A 21081-nucleotide genomic window follows, 5' to 3' on the forward strand; every position below is an offset into this window, starting at 1 on the left:
GCCTGGTGGTGGCAGACAGGAGTCAGTCGTCCAGGTACGAAACACTTGGAATCCCAGACGTCTCAAGTAAGCCGTTACTACTGCCATGCATTTGGTGAACACCCTGGGGGCTGTGGTGAGACCAAAGGGCAGGGTGCGAAATTGAAATTGACTGGCTCCCAGCCGGAAGCATAGGTGACTTCTGGATGCCCTGTCTATTTTTATATGGTAGTAAGCATCCTTGAGGTCGATAGAGCACATCAATACATCTTTCCCTAATAACGGGAGAATTGACTGTAACGTGACCATGCAGAACTTGGACTTCTCTACATGGAGGTTCAAACGGCTGAGATCCAAAATGAGTCTCAGGTCCCCTGTTCTTTTCGGCACCAAAAAGAATCTGGAGTGAGTCCCTAATCCTACTTGGTCTGAGGGGACTCGCTGGATGGCTCCTTTTAACAGCAACTTTTGAACTTCTAAGGTTGCGAAATGCCTTTGACTGGGTGGGACGTCTGGGATTCTTTTGTTTGGAGGAGGAGATGAAAGAAAGGGAATATGATAACCTCTGGAGATTATCTCTAATACCCACTCGTCTTGGGTGATGTCTCGCCAGGCTTCTGGGTATAGAAAAATGCAACCCCCGACTGACTCCAGAGACGCGCAGTCGGGCCTCCTATCAGGAGCACTGGTAGGGAGAAAAAGGAATCGTGGTCCACCGTGGTTACATGGGCCTCCTCTGCCTCTAGGGCGGCATCTACCTGAATTTCCACCCCCTCCTCTGCCTCTGGAGGGGGAATCATTCTGTGCGTCGTGAAAAAACCTCTGCGATTTTCTGAACCACATTTTCAAACCCTTCTGGCCCTTGGGACAAGGTCTAGAAGGCATGGAAAAATGGACTCCCACGGCAGACAGGGTTTTTCCTTCCTACTCGCACCTAGTGAGAGTATCCTTCACCTTGGTTCCAAATAAGGATGAACCGTCAAAGGGCACGTTGGTGAAGGTAGACATGAAGGCCTCTGTGAAGTTGCACAGACGCATCCAGGAGTGTCTCCTAAGAGAGACTCTGGAACCTGCAGCCCTGCTCGCTGCATTGGCTGAGTACAAGATCAGCCTCATGGAGGAGTTGATAATAGAATTCAGGGTAGACATTTGTGCATTGACTTTCTGAGCCACAGTATCAGAAACGTTACCCTGTAGAGAATCTCCCAACTCCTTTAGGAGATCTCTTTGGAGCCGTGTAAAATGCGATAAGTAGTTCAGGGACCGCAGTGTAAAGACCGCTGAAGAGAACACACGCTTCCCATACCTGTCCATAGCCCTGGACTCCTTGTTAGGGTGATGGATGGTAGATGAAGTTTCCGCAAGTTCCTTCTTGGTGGCTGCTGCCACCACCATGGCATCTACTGGAATGCCTTTTGTAAGAAATTTTCTATCAGGGGGAGCAGACAAAAACTTGTTGGGTCTCCTAGGGACTGGTTCCACAGTGTCCGGAGTTTCCCACATCTTTTGACAAACAATGTCCAGGAGCTCGTCGAATGGGGGAGAAACCCAATAGGCGGAGGGTTGGGAACCAAAAGGCCTTCAGGAACACTCCTCCTCAAAAGGGGCTTTAGATGGCCAGTCGCCTCTCTGTCTCAGTATTTCCAAGATATCTGAAAAAGAGATCGTCAGAAGATGACTTAGGGGACCCCTCTGACTCCTCGAGATCAGTGTCAGATGTGAGGGACTCATCTTGGGAGTCAATGTGCTTCCTCTTGCACACTCTTTCTGGGTGGTTCCTCAGGTAAAAAAAACCCGGGGAGGCCTCGGAAAGCTGTGGACCACTCATGGAGGTATCCTGAGGCCTTAGGTCTCCGCTGTCTCTAGATAGAGGGTGATCTGATACTGATGGTGATCTGATGCTGGAGGGGGAAGAGTGTCGGTACCATAGGATGCAGCTGACGACCTGGCCAGCACACTCCTCATGACCTCAAAAGCTGATCCCCACCCCAGCTCCAAAGGTCGACTAACCACAGAAGACAGCCTCGGAGCCGAGGAAATAAGGTCCGAAGCCGATGTCTGGTCCATGCTCACCCGAGCCAAAGATCGACCTGATACCTCCCTCAGCTCCAACCTGCGAGCTGTGAACCCTGGACCCCGTGGACGGTGCCGACTGGGTCGGAGTGGAGATCAGAGCAGAGATGCCAGAAGGGGCAACTGGAGCCGATCTCGAGGCATCAGTTGTAACCGACAGCTCTGGCTCCGAAGAAAGGTCTGGAGGAGGAAAAGCCAAAGATGAAGAGAGGATGGGCTCCAGAGCCGAAAGCAATTTAGCCAGTATCGATGACTGGTTTCTTGACCCCTCTATCGACATTGTCATTGGAAAGTGTCCTGGAGGATCTAGAGGATATGGTCAGGGATTTGGGTATCCCTATAGAGGGAGACCTACGAGTCAGGGAGACCGGTCAAAAAACTGGAGACCAGCCCCGAACTGACAAATCTGACCTCAGCTCCAATATTCCTGGAACCGATGTAGACATCATCGAAGCACTGTCTTCTGTTGGCCCCGAAGCCAGTGGAGCCGAAGAAGCAATAGTAGTCTTAATAATTTTCTCCGGTGGCTCCGAGGAGACTGACTGAGCCAGAGAGCGCTTTTTAGATGATTTTTTATCCAACTTTTTGTCTGATTTGGAAGGAGAAGACTTGGAACTGGAGGATCTCTCCAAATCCTCTTCAAAAGAAGGTTTCGACAATCCTCTTAAAATTATCTTGTTCTTCCTGTCTTGCAACACACGGGGGCTGAAAGCGTGACAGAGCAAGCAGGATTCCTGTAAATGAATAGCCCCCAAGCAATACACGCACACAGAGTGCCCATCCGTCAAAAATATTTTGATGTTACACAACGCACTTTTTGAAGCCCTAAGGCCTGTGCTCTTTAGACTCCTTGGACATGTTGAGACAAAAACACACACACACAGGGGAAACCGGTAGGGGCACCTTCACCACACAAATCAAGGAGGAGCGGGAAACTAGAGCCTCTAACTCAAACGGCCTAGAGACCGCGAGGTAACCACAGAGAGGTCTAGGTCCTCTAAGTTAAACGGGCCTAGCCCAGGAAAAACAGGGGAACAACAAACAGTCACACCACAAGAAAACCACTGTCAAGGAGGATTAACCTGCTACACAATCCGAACAAGAACAACAGAAAAAAACCAGGGGAGGACTCCGTCCTCTAACTGAAACGGGCTTAGCCCGTAAACACCAGGTAAACAGGATACCAGAAAGGTTCACAAACTGCTAGAAGTAAAAACACACACACATTAGCTATTAAAATAGTTTTTGGAGCTACTAAATTGAACAAATAGTAGAAAATTTGTACTTCGCCATGGCCAAGAGCGAGACCACGTCCGAGCTGTACGAATGGCAAACGAGATCCGGGGAATAGGCGCATTGCAGCATGGGATACCTCTTAGCCACGAGCCAATTGAAGACTTCGAGCTAGAATGTAGATGAGATTGGACTACATAACATCCCTGGTTTTCTGATTTAGGAATACAACATATGAGTCATCCAGGCTTAAACAACATGAATGGTGCTAGGGGTGACAAACTGCATGTGGTCCTAAGATACAGCAACAGTGTAAGGGCTGTATGTGACATAATAAGACAAAATTGGAAAGTACTGTTAACTGATGAGAAGGTTAAGAATATGGGGGAGAGGCACTATCTTTTAGTTTAAGCGGAATAAAAATTTGAAGGATTTACTCTGCCAGGAGCATAACGTGTCTGATAAAATATAATTATATCTCAGTGTAAAGGCACTTTCGCCTGTAGACACTGTAAGACACATCCCTATATTATGTAAGAAAACATATTCATTCATCCCATAACTGGCAAGAGATATTCTTTAACCCAATGTGCAGATTGTGAAACAAGGAATGTTATATATTTGTCCCAGTGCCGGGTTATTAGCTCATTTAGCGTGGACAAGACTAACTGTAGATTAAAAGAAAGAATTTTAAAACGTATTTCAGCAATACATTTAGGCAACGTACATGATGCCTTGTATCAGCATATAGTAAGGAATGTAGGGCATACATTTGTTTTTGTGGTACTACAAGTTGAGATTGAATGCTAGAAGTGGTGACATAGTGAATGTTACTGAATTCAATGAAACCAAATGGTTTATTGAACAAGGGGCTGATAGAGCCCCTGGTTTAAATGGCGTGGTACCTCTTAAACCAGTCCTAAAAGGACGGAGAGTTCAGTACTGAATGAGGGTATCTGATGAAGGGTTTCAACTGGAAAGCGCTCAGTTTGTGATACTGTTATTGCTCGGTCTGGTGGTCTGATGGCTTTTTATTTTGCTTAACTTGTTCAGTTGTATAGCAGTCGGACCTTTGGTAAGAAGGGCCTTGGACGTTTTTGTGTAGTTTAAATTTCTTGGTCTACCCTTGAGTGTGTGTTTTTCCCTTAGACAGGGTTCCGTACACATCCTGTCAAGAGACTATCAGATTCAGAGTAGTAGTTTTTCCAATTGTAATAGTGAAGGCTTGATTTATTTAGCCTTATGTAAAACCTGTGGTGCATTTTACATTGGAAAAACTACTCAAACTCAGGAGGATTTATGAGCATTTATATGCTATTAGAGTCGAAGATTTTAAAAATGCCTTGTTCAAACATACACTGACATGTCCCCAAGCAAAATGGGGCTTCTTTGTTGTAGAGAAGGTGCAATGTGATGTGAGGGGTGGCCCGTGGGAAAATAGGATAGAGGTGAGAGAAATATTTTGGCAGTTGTTATTGGAAGCCAGTAGATTCCCAGGGCTGAATGAATACATGCCCATTCCCCCTATTTTAAAAATGAGAGCTGCAAAACTATAACATAAGTACATATATTGTTTTGCAAGTTCCTTTTGTTGGTTTTTGATTCAAGTTTATTTAACTGTCCAACACATTGTGATGGTTTTAGTATTTACATATTTATTTTAAAGTTCTTTTTAAAAAATGTGCATGTTTTTATCTACTTTCATCTGTATTTGTGGCAAGTTGGTAGGTTGTAATGAATATTTTAGTTACAGGATTTAATTGGTGTCAATTAAACAATTGTTTTAACTATCAATTAAATTGGGAGGGGTATATAAGCAGGCACAGCCTTCATTCATTCATTTTACATCTGAAGAAGTCTGGTGGACGAAAACGCTTTGTATTGTGTGGCGTTTATGTTATTAAACCTGCTGCTGCTTACACCTGTTTTTTACTATCTTTTGCCTCTTTGGGTGCCTGTTGTGGTTTTACTGGTTCTTTTAAATACTGAGTTGCTCTTTGGATCCATTGCATATTAAATATTTAAGAATGAAATAAAATGGAAAACTGTTCAGACAGTCAAGCAGTTATTCCATCCCCAAAACCAAGATATGCCACAAATGTTCCTACAAAGAGTTGTCCCTTCTACTATCACCAGGGTGCAGACAGAGTAAAAAGGGTTCCCAAAAGAAAAGTGACAAGGAAACCAGAAATGAAAGTCTGGGTGTCCACAGGGCTAAGGCTGAAAAAGGAATAACCATTACTGTCCTATGCTTTTCCCACCAAATCTGCCTCCAACCATCCACATCCCCTTGCAGTGGCAACTCTTTTTGCCCCAACAGCAACAAGAAGAAAGTAAGGGGTTAGACGGTCTTATTATCTGCAAAGCAATGAGAAGAAATAGGTCAGTTGGGTACTGCAAGTGGTTTGCCAAGGATAAAGATTGCAGCTCCTGTCAGAACTGAAGTTGTAAGAGATTTCACCTGTGCCAAAAGGCTGAAGTTATCTTATGCAACCCCTCATGGAAGAGAATTTAACAAGAAGCAGTAGAGTGCCAAAGATCAAAGAGTACACAAGCTTCTACAAAAGACAGTTTCTGCTGACCACAGAAGTCTAGATCAGGAGGCCCATCCTGGACTTGTCAAGATGAATCAAGTACTTGAAAATACTAGAACTCAAAATGCTAGCCCTTCAAACACTTCCGATGTACAAAAAAAAAATGATGTTTAGCAGACACACTGCCTTACTGACATATGGGTAGTAATGCCCTGCTACCAAGTCTCTGGCAGTCTACCAAAGCTCAGAGCTCCTCCCACTGTCTGTCTGTGAGTGTAGTAGGCCAATCACGTGTCAGTACACGGACTGCCTTTCGGACCAACAGACAGGACCCTTTCAGTTTGCTAGTGCCATAGTAAGAGAGGGATCTCTTAGAAGACTGCTCCTTACTCTAGATGTCTTCAGCTGCTGAGCTGAAATAAGAAAACCTTTTGGGTTTTTATTTCCTCCCTATGCTTTTTCTGTCAGTGCTTGAATAGTGTATTCCACTGCCTTGATTTTTTTTTTTATTAGAAATTTTGTATATGCTTCTGTTTTTACTTTGACTAGCATTGTCATGCTTATGCTGTTGATTAAAACCTTCATGTGGAAGTTTTGAGAGGAAAACTTGCTGATATTGCATCTTTCCCCTTTGGGGTTGTGACTATTTGAGGTGATTGAGCAGGATTACAGCATTCTAAAAAAATTTTATTTAAATTGCACTTTGTGACAGAAATTTTTCAAAAGTTTATGATTTATTTCTTGTGTAATACTGTTTTAGGCTGTATCCTTTCATTTTAACTGAAGCTAGTATTTTCTTTTTCCTTTATGTATGTATTTACTTAATGTTGCAAATTAGTGAACTTTGTGCATGTATTTTGTACTTGAAACTGTGTTACTGAAACTGTCATTTTATTCAGTGCAGTCTTTAGAATAGTAACCCCTGCAAAAATAGACTTCATATTGCTTCTGGCACCATTTTATGTTAAAGATTTCTGACATGAATTTTGCATCACTTTCTGATTTGTTTCTTGTCTAATACTGTTTTGGGCTGTATACATGCATCTGGACTGAAACTAGCCTTTGTTAACAAAATCAAGGAACTTGTGCATGTATTTTATGCTTCAATGTGTGATACTGAAACTACTGTCATTTTATTCACTGCATGTTCTGAATAGTATCCCTGCAGAAATTGACCTCATTTTGCTATTTAAATGGAGAATAGTGGGATTTGTGTTTTTTTTTTTTTTTTTTTTACTGTACAGTATTTAATATTGATTGAGCTATTTTTTATTGTCTCCTGACCTGATTGGCACAGATATGGTGCCCTCCTTCTAGCCATTATGCACTAAAAATATATAGAAATAAATCAAGAAGTGTGACAATATTCCTCAGTCTACTGCTTGTGACTTTGCAGTAACCTTAGGCAAGCTGTCAGACCACCCACCTTCTTTTGCCTGCAGGCCCCCTGGTGTGGTGTTAGTACCACAACTGTCAGTGACACAAGGTTTAGAAACATCCTCTGGGGGCTGTACATTTGCCTGGTTCAGGTTTAGGAAACCAAACTGTTTAGGTGCAGGAGAAGTCAGGGGGTGCAGAATCTGTTGCCAATGTTGATGTTGCCACCTCAGCCCCAGGGATTATCTCACTAAAGTAGTGTATGTAAAAAAAGGGACAGAAGACCCACCACATGGCAGGACAGCTGCCCTTGAGTGTGTTTCTTCCTGAGGTGGTGGCCATTGCTAGGCAGTTAATTGCAGGATACAAACCTGGGTTTATGAATGATACCGGCATTCCTAACCTGCATTTAACCACCCAGTGTTCATGATTTTGAAAGGAATCCAGAATCTGTGGCTTCAAAATTGCCAGAGTCTGTTCAGTCAGTTTGCTCTGAGGATGGACAGGTTCAGAAACCCAAACAGATGTTTTCTTTTTCCAATATGCTGGCTAGATTTAGAGATGTATTCATTTGAGAGCAGTCTTCGGCTACCCCCAAGATCAGCAGATTGTATGATCTTCTGGAGGATGAGGATCTAGATGTGGTGACCTTCCCAACGTTGATCCCGTGATTGTGGAGGATCTTTAAGAAAGCTTGCAATTCTCCTCTGCTGAATGAGTCTCTGCCTAAAAAGTGTTTAAAAAAATTCAGGGTGTGCTCAACCATGCCTGGTCTCCAAGCCCCCTTGTCTGTGAACCCTGCTTCTGTGTCCCCAGCAACCTCTTCCACTAAAAAAAAACTGTCTTTATCAAACCCCTTTCCCTTCAAATATGCTAGGCAAGTAGCTAGAATCTCGGGGAAAGAAGCTGGTGCAATCCAGCACAGTGGCTTTTAAGGTTTTAGCTAACAGTGTTTTATGTGGGTGTGTGTGCTGGGGTGTATGTATAGTTTAGATGAATTTGCTGCATTGTTATGTGCTGAGCAAGATGTCTGTCAGTTTCCAATGTTTCTTAAGTGTTTAAACATGCTTTAAGGATTGCCTTGGAAGGGAATGATACTGTTTCTAAAAATACAGTGATGTCAGTGGTGATAAGGGGGTATGCTTGCTTGCACATTGAAAACTTTCCTGATGAGTTAAAAATTAGATTACGAATGCTCCACATGACTAACTGTGTGTGTTTGGTACAGCAGTTAATCAGATCCTTAAACACTGTGATGACAGTGGTAAAGTGATGCAAGGATTATCAAAAATATTCTATATTCCCAAGTTTCCCTCCTTTAAACTGGATAATTTTAGCAGCCAAGCAAACAGAAGTCCCATCAAAACACAAACCAAGGCTCCAAAAGGAATTTGCAGGATGACAACTCCCTCCTTCCTATGACTATGCCGAGGCTTGACAACCATCTTTCCTAAGTTCCCCATCTCAAAAATTAGCTTTCAACAAGGTGGACTTGGCTGTCAATGGTTTCCAAAATGTGAGTGCTCATCGTTGCAGAAGTTACAGCTGGAAGAAACATTTGCCACTGTTCAAGGGGGCATCCATCTCACCCACTGGACCAGACTTTATTCCTTCCTATAGTCTGGCAAATGCAGGGCTAAGAGGCCATAGAACCAGTCCCTCCTTCTGAGACGATGAAAGGTTTCTACTCCAGAGTTTTTCTGGTTGCCAAAAAAGAGCCATCATTAAGACCAGTTTTGAACCTATCCTTTCTGAATACCTTTATCAAGGTCCCCAAGTTCATGATGCTCACCCTGTACACAGTACTTCCTCTTTTTTCAGACCACTGCTTCATGATGACCCTAGACTTGAAGGATGTTTATCACCATCTCCCCATTGCTCGTTGCTTCAGGAGGTGTTTGAGCTTAATAAGTGATTAATATTTGTGAGAGCTGTGTCAAGATAGATTATCGTATGCGTCCATTAGGGTGCATTTAGTAGCCATCTCTGCTTGTATGTTAATGGATTTGCAGTTTTCTTTTTGTTTTTATAAAAGGAGTATTGCGTATGAGCACCCCTCACATGCACATTTTCCTTCAAGGGATCTCAGCTATGTTCTGGAAAAATTGACCTTACCACCTTTCGAACTGGCCGCTCAGGGTGCTCTGAAGCTCTTAATGTGAAAAACTGTTCTGTTTATTGCTCTGACATCTGCAAAGTGAGTCTCTGAGCTGCAAGCTGTCATTGAGGGACAACCTTCTCTGATTTTCTACAAGGATAGAGTTGTGTTACACACCAACTCTTTCATGCTGAAAGTGGTCTAAGAATTCACTCTCAATCAATCTATTAATGTTGCTCTGTTCTTTCCAGATCCTAGGAATATGGGGAAGAAAATACTTCATACCTTTGATGTGCATAGGCAACTTAGGTAATACCTTGACAGAGCAAAACCATTCAAGAAGGCTGAACAGGGGCAAAGAAGGGTCACCCTATTTCTAAGCAAACTGTTGCTCATTGGTTGTTCTCTGGTACTGTTTTTGTTATAGCCTTTATTGTTGTGTTGGGAGGGTTGGATTTGAAACAATAGGTCTTTGCAAAGCTTGCATTTGTGTCTTCTTTTCCTGCTGGACCCTAGAAAACTGAGTGGGTGCTGTCTGTGAATCTGAAGGGCAGTTTGTGTACTGCCAGGTAGTTGCTCCACCTTACCCACAGACAGACAGACAATGGGAGGAGCTGTGAACATTGGTAGACTGCCAGAGAGAGGGTAGCAGGACAGTATACCCATATGCCAGTAAGGCAGTGTATTCTACAAACACACTGCCTTAATGGCATATGGGTAGTAACGCAGTGTGTTTTACAAACATCTGGCATTACTGGTAATTAGAAGTTCACAACTGTTCTTTGTTTTCTCCCAACCTGTAAAGGTCCAAGTGATGCTTATATCTGTATTCCCATTCATAGGGACCACAAATGTTTCCTCAGTTTTGAAGCAGGGAGTTGTCATTGCCAGTTTACCTCTTTGCCCTTTGTTTTGGATACTGCCCCCAGGATCATGAGAGTGTCTGTTTCCAGTAATTGCTTATTGTCAGACCAAGAGCTTTGGCATTTACCTTTATGTGGATGACTGCCTAAGACCTCTTCTCAGGAAGGGATGTAAAGGGCACTCTGTTTTTGGCTTGGCATCCCTCGCTCACTCTCTCTCTCTCTCTCTCCTGTATCATTCAGGTTTTCTAAATCCATGCCATACTGAATCCTTTCAGTACAGTGGCCATCTTGTAAGGACTGATGTCCTTCCATTTCACTGTTGCAATATTTATTACAAAAGGAATCCCCTGCAAAGGGCAACCCGATGTAAGATATGCTATACATCACATGCATCCTCCCTGTGTTTAGCGTAAGGCATCAGGGTGACATCGGGATGTACCATTCTCAGAACTACTTTGCCACCAGTCTAAATGTCATCTTTTGGTCATCAGTCTGAATGCCCGATTTTGTTGCTGGTTCACCAAGCCCTTTTCAGATAAGTGTCCCATTGGGATGCTTGTTCTTATCTCTTTTTCCTTTTGTTTATTGCTTGTGGGGTTCAAGTCATCCAGAAAGGCTAAATACCAGTGCAGGTGACAGATTCCCCATAAAGACCCTCACAGACAGTGCTTATTTTATCTCAGTGCTTCCTACGACCATACGTCCTGTTCCATTTGTCAAGCTTTCATTCCAAAGACTATCCTTAGTTAGCTTTACTCCCTTTATTTGGAGAACCAGCATCTTAAGCTTTTAGCAAAAGACACTATGGAGGGAACTTCCTGCTGTGAGGGTCAGTTGTCTGTGAAGGAAGGGTGCCAAGAAGTCTAGGTCCTATTCTTTTGGTTTGCTGCCTCTGCCGCATGTTTCTCCCGAGGCTGGTGAACCCCCAAGGACTGTCCAGCTCCTCCATTGGATTCCTCTGCCATGACCACTTTGGAGGCTGGCATGGATCTGATCTCATGCACATCTCTGGAGTCCTTGCAGGCATCTGCTTTGGATGCTCAGGGGAACCGTGGCTGATTATTCCTGAAGAGACTAGGGTGTTCCTCAGATTTTGGTTAGAAAGTTCTGACTACAATTGTGGAATAACTAGAAGTCCAAGGCAAAAGAAACAAACTGCTACCAAGCTAGCAAAGCTCCTTCTTCCAAACAGCAGGGCTGAACACCTCAAATAAACACAGCCAAAGTGATGAAACTCGTCGGAAATAAACACAGCTGAAATAGCCAGACTCACTGAAGCAGGTCGTTCAAAATTCCAAAGGGAAAGCAAGCAAGACGCCAATAAACAAACAATTTCAATTTTATTAAGCACCACGATTCTGCTTTTCGTCGGTGCCCTGCACCAACTTCTTCAGATTTTAAAAAAACATTTTGCGCCTGAGCGCTACCACATTTAAAACCATTACAAGCAGAAATCTATTACAAAACACACCTCCCAAATACCTTAAAGGAACAGGAACAAAAAACTTCCTTCTAATCAAAAGTGATCCTGTCCCATGAATTCATAATTAAAAAAGCTCGTGTATAATATAGTGCTAGAGCTCTTCCAAGAATTACACTTACATTGTACAATCAAAAATATCGAATAATAATAATATGTGTAAAACAAACTTACTTTTAACCAATACACATAATAAAACTAAACATGATTTATATATACAACAATACCATAGTATTTAAAATGCTAATTAAAAGACATTCATTCTCTCACCATGCATGGTGCAGAATGCAATTGAAAATGAAAAATAAAAAAATACATATATATATATATATATATATATATATATATATATATATATATATATATATATATATATACACACGTCCATATATGTATGTATGTATGTATATATATATATATATATATATATATATATATATATATATAAAAATAATAACCAGCCGGACCAATGTCCACAACATACTCAATACTAAACCCCATATGCATCATCTTTCCAAGCTCCTCAGCTTAAGAACACAGCTGATTGATGACATACTGTTGAGACCGGGTGATGGTAGGCTTCCAGTCTCAATTGCCACATAAGTTCCTTTATTTCCAATTTCAGAGATTCAGACCCCCCCCCCAGTTGACATCACTCAAATGGTTGATAATCATAAAAGTAAAACCATGTCCAGGGTTGTTATAAACATGATTTGCAAGGGCATTATCCAGTTTAACCTTCTTTATGGCGTACAAGTGTTCATACATGCGTTCATTCAATCTCCTGTCCATCTTGCCTACATAAAAGGCTGAACATGACGAACAAGAAGCAAGGTACACCACGTGTGTACAGGCACAATTGTATCTCCCTTTAATGAGGTATTTAATGTCCCTGATCATGAAAAATGTGCCCGACTTCACATGACTACAATGTTTGCACATATTACACTTGTACATACCAGATCTTGAGGTAATGTGGCCACCTTTCCTTTCTAACAAATTCTTGATATTCAGGCCCCTTTTGAATGTAATCTTCGGGGCTGATCCTAGGTTGATGGGTCGTGTTAGTTCAACTGGCAGCAAGCCCCAATTTTTCTAGATAATGGACACTAAAACTCTAGCATCCAAGCTGAAGGTACTAATAAAACTGCAATGGTATACACCTCTAAGTGGACCATCACTCATGAAGTAGCTATTCTTCAAAACAGAGTGGCCCAGGATGGGTTGAAAATAACCCATTTCTCTTATAGATCTAACTTCTAGGCACAAATCCATAACCAGCTTCTCAGGGTAAACCCTACATAAAAACAAATTCGATATGAACCGGCACTCTTCCTGGAAGTCGCCGTCCCTCAAAACCATTCTGGCCGCCCTCACAAATTGGCCTTTAACTATAGATCTCTTCTGATAAACCGGGTGTTCACTATCAAAATGTAAATAAGAATTCGAAACAGTGGGCTTACGATGAATTCTGCCTAAGAACTGGTTGTGGTTGCTATCCTTGAATAGTTCCACATCGAGATATGCTATCCTGACTGTATCAAAGGTAGAGGTAAATTTTAGGAAATCCATAGAATTGTTAAACATCTCCACCAGATCATTGGCCACCCCAGAGTTTCCCTTGAGTATGATACAAATGTCATCCAAAAAACGGGTATATAAGGGGACTCTTTCTAGGATAATCGTGTTGGTAAACACAAATTCCTTCTCCCAATGGGCCATGACCAAATTGGCCACACTCGCCCCGCAGGGCGAGCCCATAGGAACTCCAACTAACTGGTGGAATCATCTATTGTTGAAGGAGAAAAAATTACATGTTAAGATAATATCCAATAGATCTTTTACCATTGCAGTTTCGCTAGCTGGTGCCTGTTAGCAATCATTTCCAACTCAATCCACTCTACCGCTACATCATGTGGAATGGATGAAGACAGGTCAACAACATCGACCGTCAGGAAATGATAGGCCAGGCTGTACTGAGTATTTTTCACCTTCCCCAAAAAGGACCAAGAGTCTTTAGAAATATGTGTTTCACTGGCCACATATTTCTTTAGGATGTGGTCAACAACTTTGGCTGCTGTGTATGTTACACTCCCTCTAGCACTGACCAGCTGGCGCATAGGAGGGTCTCGAATGTTTTTGTGAATTTTCGGGTTCCCAAACAAAGCAGGTACTCGAGGTGTTGCACAATAAATAAAATTGAAAATTCCCTGCTCAATGGATCCATTAATGAACATATCTTTATATTAGGATCGAACCCTTGCCAAATTGCCATTCAACTCATTCTTGGACACCTCTTGATAAATTCCAGAAGTCAAAATTGCTAACATTCTGTTGTAATCATCAATATCCATAGCAACTAAACCACCACCCTTGTCTGGCTGCATAAGTTGCCTGCTGTTTGGAAGAAGGAGCTTTGCTAGCTTGGCTACAATTGTGGAATGTCGTCTGGTATCTGAGCCTTCTACTTTGTCCAGGGCAGATATCCCTTTGAAAAAGAAAAAAAAAGCTTGTTTCTACAACTCCAAAGGACCCTGAGGATTTGTTTAATGCCCTTATGGCTTTGAAACCTCCTCAAGGAGTTTCTGTTCCTGCTGTGGCTTGATCCTCTACACCTCTTAAAAGGCCCAGGGATCAGGATTTCTCTGCGGAAGAGGTGGATTCAGATGAGGAATCCCTTGCTTATTCTTCCCAAATTTCTTCTCCTTTAGACTGTGGTACTGAGGAGGAGGAAGATTCCACAGGTCCTGATGCTCCCTTTGAGGAGATTTCCTTTAGGGACAGAATTTTCAGGATGATGGAATTCATTAATTGGATTGTATCCAGGTTTCTGTGGTGCAGAAGAGGTATTACAAATTTCTGCAAATGGATTATCCCAGACCTTCTGCTGTCCCTCCTATTTTGGCTGCCTTGTTAGATGCCTTTTCTACTGCATCTCAGGCACCAGACTCTCAGCCCCCTGACCCCCAAAACTGTAATTGGTTTTACAGGGTGTCTGAGGATTGCAAATTCCTATATAGATGTCCATCAGCTGACTCCTTTGTGGTGCCTGTAGCATCTGACAAGACATCTTAATTACTGCATTCTACAAAGCTTCTTCATTCTGATAAGACAGCAGGACTGTGGAGAGGCTAGGTAAGAAGGTTTATAACTCTGCTACCTTGGATTTAGGGCTGTCAATTGTCAGACCCATTTGTCCCAGATATAGTTTGTCTCTTCTTTCTCGGGCTTGTCAGGTAATTTCTGAACTTCCTGATTCTGAAGGGAAGACTTCTGCTCTCTCTCCTTGTTGGGGACTTGTTCTTAGGTGGCTCACCATTCTGATAAGTGCAGTTATTATGCAGCATATGGGTCTTCCAAAGCTGCTGTTTTTGTTTCTGTAATGATAAGATATTCCTGACTTTGGCTTCAACATTTGCCTAATGATATTAAGGCTAAGTTGATGGATGCTCTTCTGGATAACAAACACTTACAGTATTTGGTGCAGCTGTTGCTGATTTGTTTAAGTCTCTTCAAGAAAAGGGCAAGGCTTTACAGGAACATAAACATGTTTTTGTTTCTCCTGCGCCTACTTTTCAAAGAAATTACCCTAATAAGCCGGCCTTTGTTCGTAGGCAGTCGCAGCCTCCTCCCAAAGGTAAAAAGAGGGGTAAAAGCTCTACTTCTGCTAAAGCTACACAGACTCGTGTGACACAGAAACATCCTTTTTCCTGCAAACCAAGTCCTGTCTGACTATCCTGTTCTTTTCAGCCACATTCCTCTTTCTCTTTGTCTTTCCCTATCCCTTCCAGTTTGGTTAAAGATTACTTAGGATTTCTGGGTTCTGTCCGTTATCTTCCTAGGGTGTTGCATAGTATGGAAATCTCTTCCCCCTTTCATGGACATTCCTCAGTCCCCCTGGGAAAAGTTGGCTTTCTTTCCAGGGATGCTTCAGGATCTTTTGACTTGCGGAACTATTCAGGAAGTTCCTGTCTCTCAAAGTGGAGGCAGGGGGATTTTCTTCCAGAATGTTTTTGGTTCCTATGAAAGAGGGTGCTTGGAGACCCATTCTGGACCTTTCTGAAGGTCCCTTCCTTTCAGGTGTTCTCTTTCTTCAGACTTTGTTCCCTCTGCATCTTCCTCAGGTTTTTCTAGTGTCTCTGGACTCGTGTGTGCTTATCTTCACATTCCTATTCATCCCCTTTTTCAGGAGGTTTTTATGTTTCTCTGTTGCTTCTTAGCATTTTCAGTTCTCTGCTTTGCTCTTTGGCCTTTCTACTGCCCCAAGGATATTCACCAAATGCATTGTTCTTGTGACTGCTTTTTTGCAGGCTAAACAAGTCTTTCACTAAGACGATCTCCTGTTTCAGGCACCCTTTCCAGAGATTCTACTGTAGCATCTTCACTTTGACATTTCCCTCCTGCAAAGCCTGGGATTCACTATAAATTTCCAAAAGTCCTTTTTGACTTCTTCACAGGATCATGTATTTGTGGGGTGCAGGATCCAGACTATTGCAATGCTGGCATCTCTTCCTCCTCCCAAGGCCTTGATTTTAATTTCTTTATTTCAGTCCCTTCTGTCTCTGGCCTTAATCACAACCGGGGAGTTTCTGGCAGCTGTGGGTTTTATGGCCTTCACCATTCCTATACACCCTTTTCCCAAACTCCACATGAGAAAACTTCAATGGTTTCTAAAGTCAGTTTGGCTTCAGCATTCTCATTCACTGGAGTTCTTAGTTCCTCTTTTTCCATGCCTCAGGCTGGAATTTCATTGGTGGATTCAGCAGTTGACTCTTATTCCAGGGCTCCTTTTCAACCCCCTCTTCCCACTCGAGTGCTATTCATAGACGTGGGATGGGGGAACATCCTTTGGCTCTCTAAAAGTGCAGGGTCTTTGGTTGCCTCAAAAAAGGAAAGACTGCATCAGTGTCAAAGAAATGAGAGCTCTTCTGCTGGCTGTTCAAGCATTTCACCCTCTATTCTCCCCAGGGCCTATTTTTTCTTATGCCTTTGATGGCAAGAGCCTTTCTTCTTCTGTTAAGGCACATTCTACTAGGGCTGTGGCTTCTTCTGGTGCTTGTCTCAAGTGTTTGGATATTAACTCTGTTCTTGAGGCAGCTATCTGGACTTCTGTGCATACATTTACCAAGCAGTGTAAGTTGGTTGTGATATCCAGAGCTAGAGCTGGCTTTACTAGGGCCATCTTCATGGATTCCTAGTGAGCTCTGCTGGTCCTTCCTTCTTCTCCCTGTCTTCTTCCTGAGCTTTTGTACTCTCCCTGTTGTAATGAATACTGCAACAGCGAAATGGAAGGACATAGTACAGTTGTGTAAGATCTTACCATAATGGTAGATGTCCTTCTCTTCACTGTTGCAGTATTCAGTCCCTCCCTCTACCCCTGGTTCTTTTCTCTTCTGGATGTAATGGTTACCTCTTTTTTTCCTTGGATTGGCATTCCTACTAAGGCTGTCAGTTCTGAGGATGGTATGTCTGGACACCTTTATGCCCTACGCTAAATGCAGGGAGCATATGTGTGATGTACAGTGTACCTTAAAGCAACATAAAGGCTTTGGTATACTGGCCCGATGTCAGGCCACCCTTATCAGGGGAACCCTTATTGTAATGAGTACTGTAACGGTGGAAAGGAGGACATCTACCGTTATGGTAAGATCTTGCACAACTGTACTTTCTGAATTATTCCAGTCAAAAGGCATTCATGCCGCACTGCCCAAGAACTATAATCTTTCTGAGGAGTACTTGCAGTTCCTGGAGTAAATAGTGTCCACCATCCTCATTGTTTCTGTAGCAGGATTCCATGAGGAAACTGCTGAGGTGCCTCAGTACAGTATGGCATTAGCACAGAGGAGCCCACTTGGGGAATTTCAAAGTACAAGGTACCTATAGCAGCTAACAGCTCAAGAAATATTATTGTCATAAAAAAGTTGATGATGGTGATCCAAACAGTCAGGGCTTTCAAGCCACTCCAAAAACTGAACTAAAAGTATAGCATATTATCTGGTACATGGCTACTTTGTTTCTTCCAGCAATATTACTGGTTTAAGGTTTACTACTACTGGGCATACCTCTCAACCTCTTAATGCCAAAAATCTGAGCAAAGCTCACCACATACAAGAAGTCTGCGAGCTTGGGAGATTACCTTAGATTCAGATGTAATAATAGGCAAAGTTGAGAACCACAAAAAAAAAAAGGTCTTCCAAGAGGTGAGAACCAAAAAAAAAGTTTTTTGTATATCTGTAACTGTAGCAAGCTGCTTGTTACAGTAACGAGCATACACTGAACTTCAATGCAAATGCAGTATTGGCATTCATCTATGAAGCTCCAGTATCCTCACAGCTTCAGAAGTAAGTGCCAGTAATGCACTTCCACCTCAGCTATACCTGCCGATCATGACCCCAGCACCAGCTTGCACCTCAACTCTACCCTCTTCCTGGGTCTACCTTTATTTATTGTAAAAATATTTTCTCGAGCATAGAACAAAAATTTGCCACAGTGACATTTTCTTTGACATTCAGAATAATCTTGGTGACAGAAGGTGGCCGCTAGCACGATTTCTTACCTATGAGTCACACACACACACACACACACACACACACACACACACACACATATTATTACTACACTCTATAATAAAACCACTGCTACCTTTGAGTATAGTTACCATCCTGCACATTTCTCTTCACTACAGTACTGGAAGTTAATAGCTAGGAGAATGTGTAGTTTGAGGTCTGTTTTCTTAACTGAAGCTAATAAGATTATTCGGATGTTTGTATATTTAAGATGTATTATAAAACATCTGGTATGACAGAACAGCAAGTGCTTGGTTGTGGAAAGAAAATGCACAAGAACTGCTGTTATTTTATACAAGAACTAAAAGTATAGCATATTATCTGGTTCATGGCTACTTTGTTTCTTCCAGCAATATTACTGGTTTAAGGTTTACGACTACTGGGCATACCTCTCAACCTCTTAATGCCAAAAATCTGAGCAACGCTCAACAAAATGGGGGGACAAATTTTAAATATTGCTCTTATAAACTAAAAGAAAGTTGCTAGAGAGTAACAGGGTTCGTTATAACATTCTGAAGGATTTAAAGTCTGAAATTCAAATGTATGTCATTATTTAGTTACTTCAGTCCTGAGATCATCCCAATGATTTGCCAGGAAAAAAGAGGAACAGGCCAAAAATAAGAGCCAAAAATCTGGATATTCTGTGAAAATATGTACAATTGAGAAGTATGCTTCTGGGTACTTTTCATGTAACACATGAAATGTGATTGTCCTGTTTTGCTCTTACATTAAGATTCAAGTAGCTTGTGGTTCTTTTTAAACTTCCTGTTATTTTTGTTCTGGGTCTCCCTAAAGGCACTGACAAAGCCATGTAGGTCTTTCAGCAGTGATGTTGTAATAAATTTGTTGTACTTTTCCTTTTTGTCATTTTGTTTAACATTTTATTTAATTTTTGGTGTTTTTTTTTATTTTGTGTAATATCATTGAACGTTTCTAATTACAGATTGGAGACTTTGGATTGGCACGCGAGTATGGATCCCCTCTGAAGCCCTACACACCAGTGGTTGTTACACTTTGGTACAGAGCACCTGAATTATTACTTGGAGCAAAGGTTTGTGCTATTACTAACTTTAAGTGGTTTATTTATAAAATGTAGCTGTAATAATTCAATTAAATATAAACAGGGCCACTTATTTTAGTAATGATGCAGAAATTTGTAACTTGCTTCTCTGAAATTGCCATCTGGAAGTCCAAAAACTGTATAAGGTTGTTGTTACTAAGATTTGCATAATGAAGAGCTCTACTTGGTACTGGTAAATTCAGAATTTGATCCAGCATAACTGCCATGTGTGTACATACAGTAAAAAAATGTATTATAGGTTCATAGGTAACTACTTGGCTAGCTTACCTTGTGGGCTGTTTCAAGCCTAGCCAGTTAACCTTTTTAGGCTCAAATTAACCTATCCCATTTGGTTATAGATTGGCCTTATTCAGCCCATGGTCAATAATTTATATATTACCCCTAATGAGAGTAACTGGAATCATATCATAGATAATTTGAGAGAATCCATGCATAAGATAAAGCATTTCGGAGCTGCCTCTGTCCATTAGTAGTACAGTGAGCAGTCCTGGGGTATATTTTCTGTTTCCCCATCCATAAATCCAAGTTGCCTTTGAATATGGACAGGGATGAACTTTGTTTTATGTGGATGAAGGAGTCTGTTCCAGAGGAGTGGTATCATCTGTGAGATATACCTGTCTCTCCAAGCCGTTCTGTTGATATTACAGAAGAGGTTTAGCTCTCTAGACTGAGTATTTCTGATGCCATTTGATTTCCCGATGTGCAGTAAATCCATCAGTAGTGGTTTGGAGGAAGCCTTGTATACCAGACACCAGTCACCTCTTAGTAGTCTGTAGGATACCGAGTATAGTGACAGGGGTTTGAGTTGGTCCAGGTAGGACATGTTTTTCGGCCTTGTATCCTTTTAGTAAGGTATCTCTGTGGGGATTCCAGTTGTTGCATGTGTCTGGACAGATACATGCCAAAGGGGGGCATTATACTCAATGACTGTCCAAATGATGATTGAGTAAAGGGGAGCAATGGCATCCCTAGATGTAGCCATAATCCCTTTGTATATAAACTGTGCAGTGTAGAAGGACTTTCTTAGAACAGTGGACAGATGTTGGTAAAAAGTTAGGTCACTATCTACATAAGTTCCTAAATCCGGAACAGCTGGGTCAACACTTGGGAGGTATTGTCAGTTTCGTCATTCCCTGGGGTAGATGACTTCCCAAAGGATACCCATGATTTTATCAAGCAAGAAATACAATTTTAGGATCATAGGTTGTAATCTTTCAGGCATTTGAGTATTTGGTGTTATGGTCTTGATATTTTGTAGTTCAGTATTTTGACAATTCAGGAGTTAAAAGTAGATCCATATATGTGCATATATGGATCCCTATCAGTTGAATTTTTTGAGTTTTTAGAAACCCAAAATTCATATCGGTGAGATGATATGACTGAATTTCAGAAACCCGATGCTTTTGAATGGAGATTTTGCGGTAAAGTGACGATTGAGAAATTTAACATTTTTCCTCAGTGTGATCTCTGAGTTGGTATATATAATTAGCAGGGCATGTGTATCTGTGGGGTGCAGCCCCCCTCATGGGGGGTGGGGGGTGGAAGGGGGCTTACCCCCCCCTACAAAACTGTAAAAAAAGATAGATTTTTGTGTCCGCTTTTTTTTTAATGTTCGCTCTTTCAGAAAATTAGTCATATTGTCTCGCTGATATGAATTTCCAGTTTCTGAAAACTTGATCACCTGACCTAGATCCATATAATCAAAACTGCATATCAACAGCAAAAATATTATATTTGTCTACTTAAAATTTAAAGTGCATAATATTTAAACACAAAATATCAACAAAATTAAAG

General features: G+C 41.8%; 1 protein-coding gene across 1 annotated transcript in view; it reads left to right on the forward strand.

The window, feature by feature from the left end:
- Positions 1–21081, forward strand: part of CDK11A (cyclin dependent kinase 11A) — a 2038318-nt gene that overhangs the window by 1650659 nt on the left and 366578 nt on the right. The window contains exon 17 of the mRNA XM_044061756.1: positions 19150–19257. Coding sequence (XP_043917691.1) covers positions 19150–19257 — 108 coding nt within the window. The remainder of the gene's footprint in view (positions 1–19149; positions 19258–21081) is intronic.

This window comes from Protopterus annectens, chromosome 2.part0, assembly GCF_019279795.1.
Source record: "Protopterus annectens isolate FY-2018-M chromosome 2.part0, PAN1.0, whole genome shotgun sequence".
Lineage (NCBI taxonomy): Eukaryota > Metazoa > Chordata > Ceratodontiformes > Protopteridae > Protopterus > Protopterus annectens.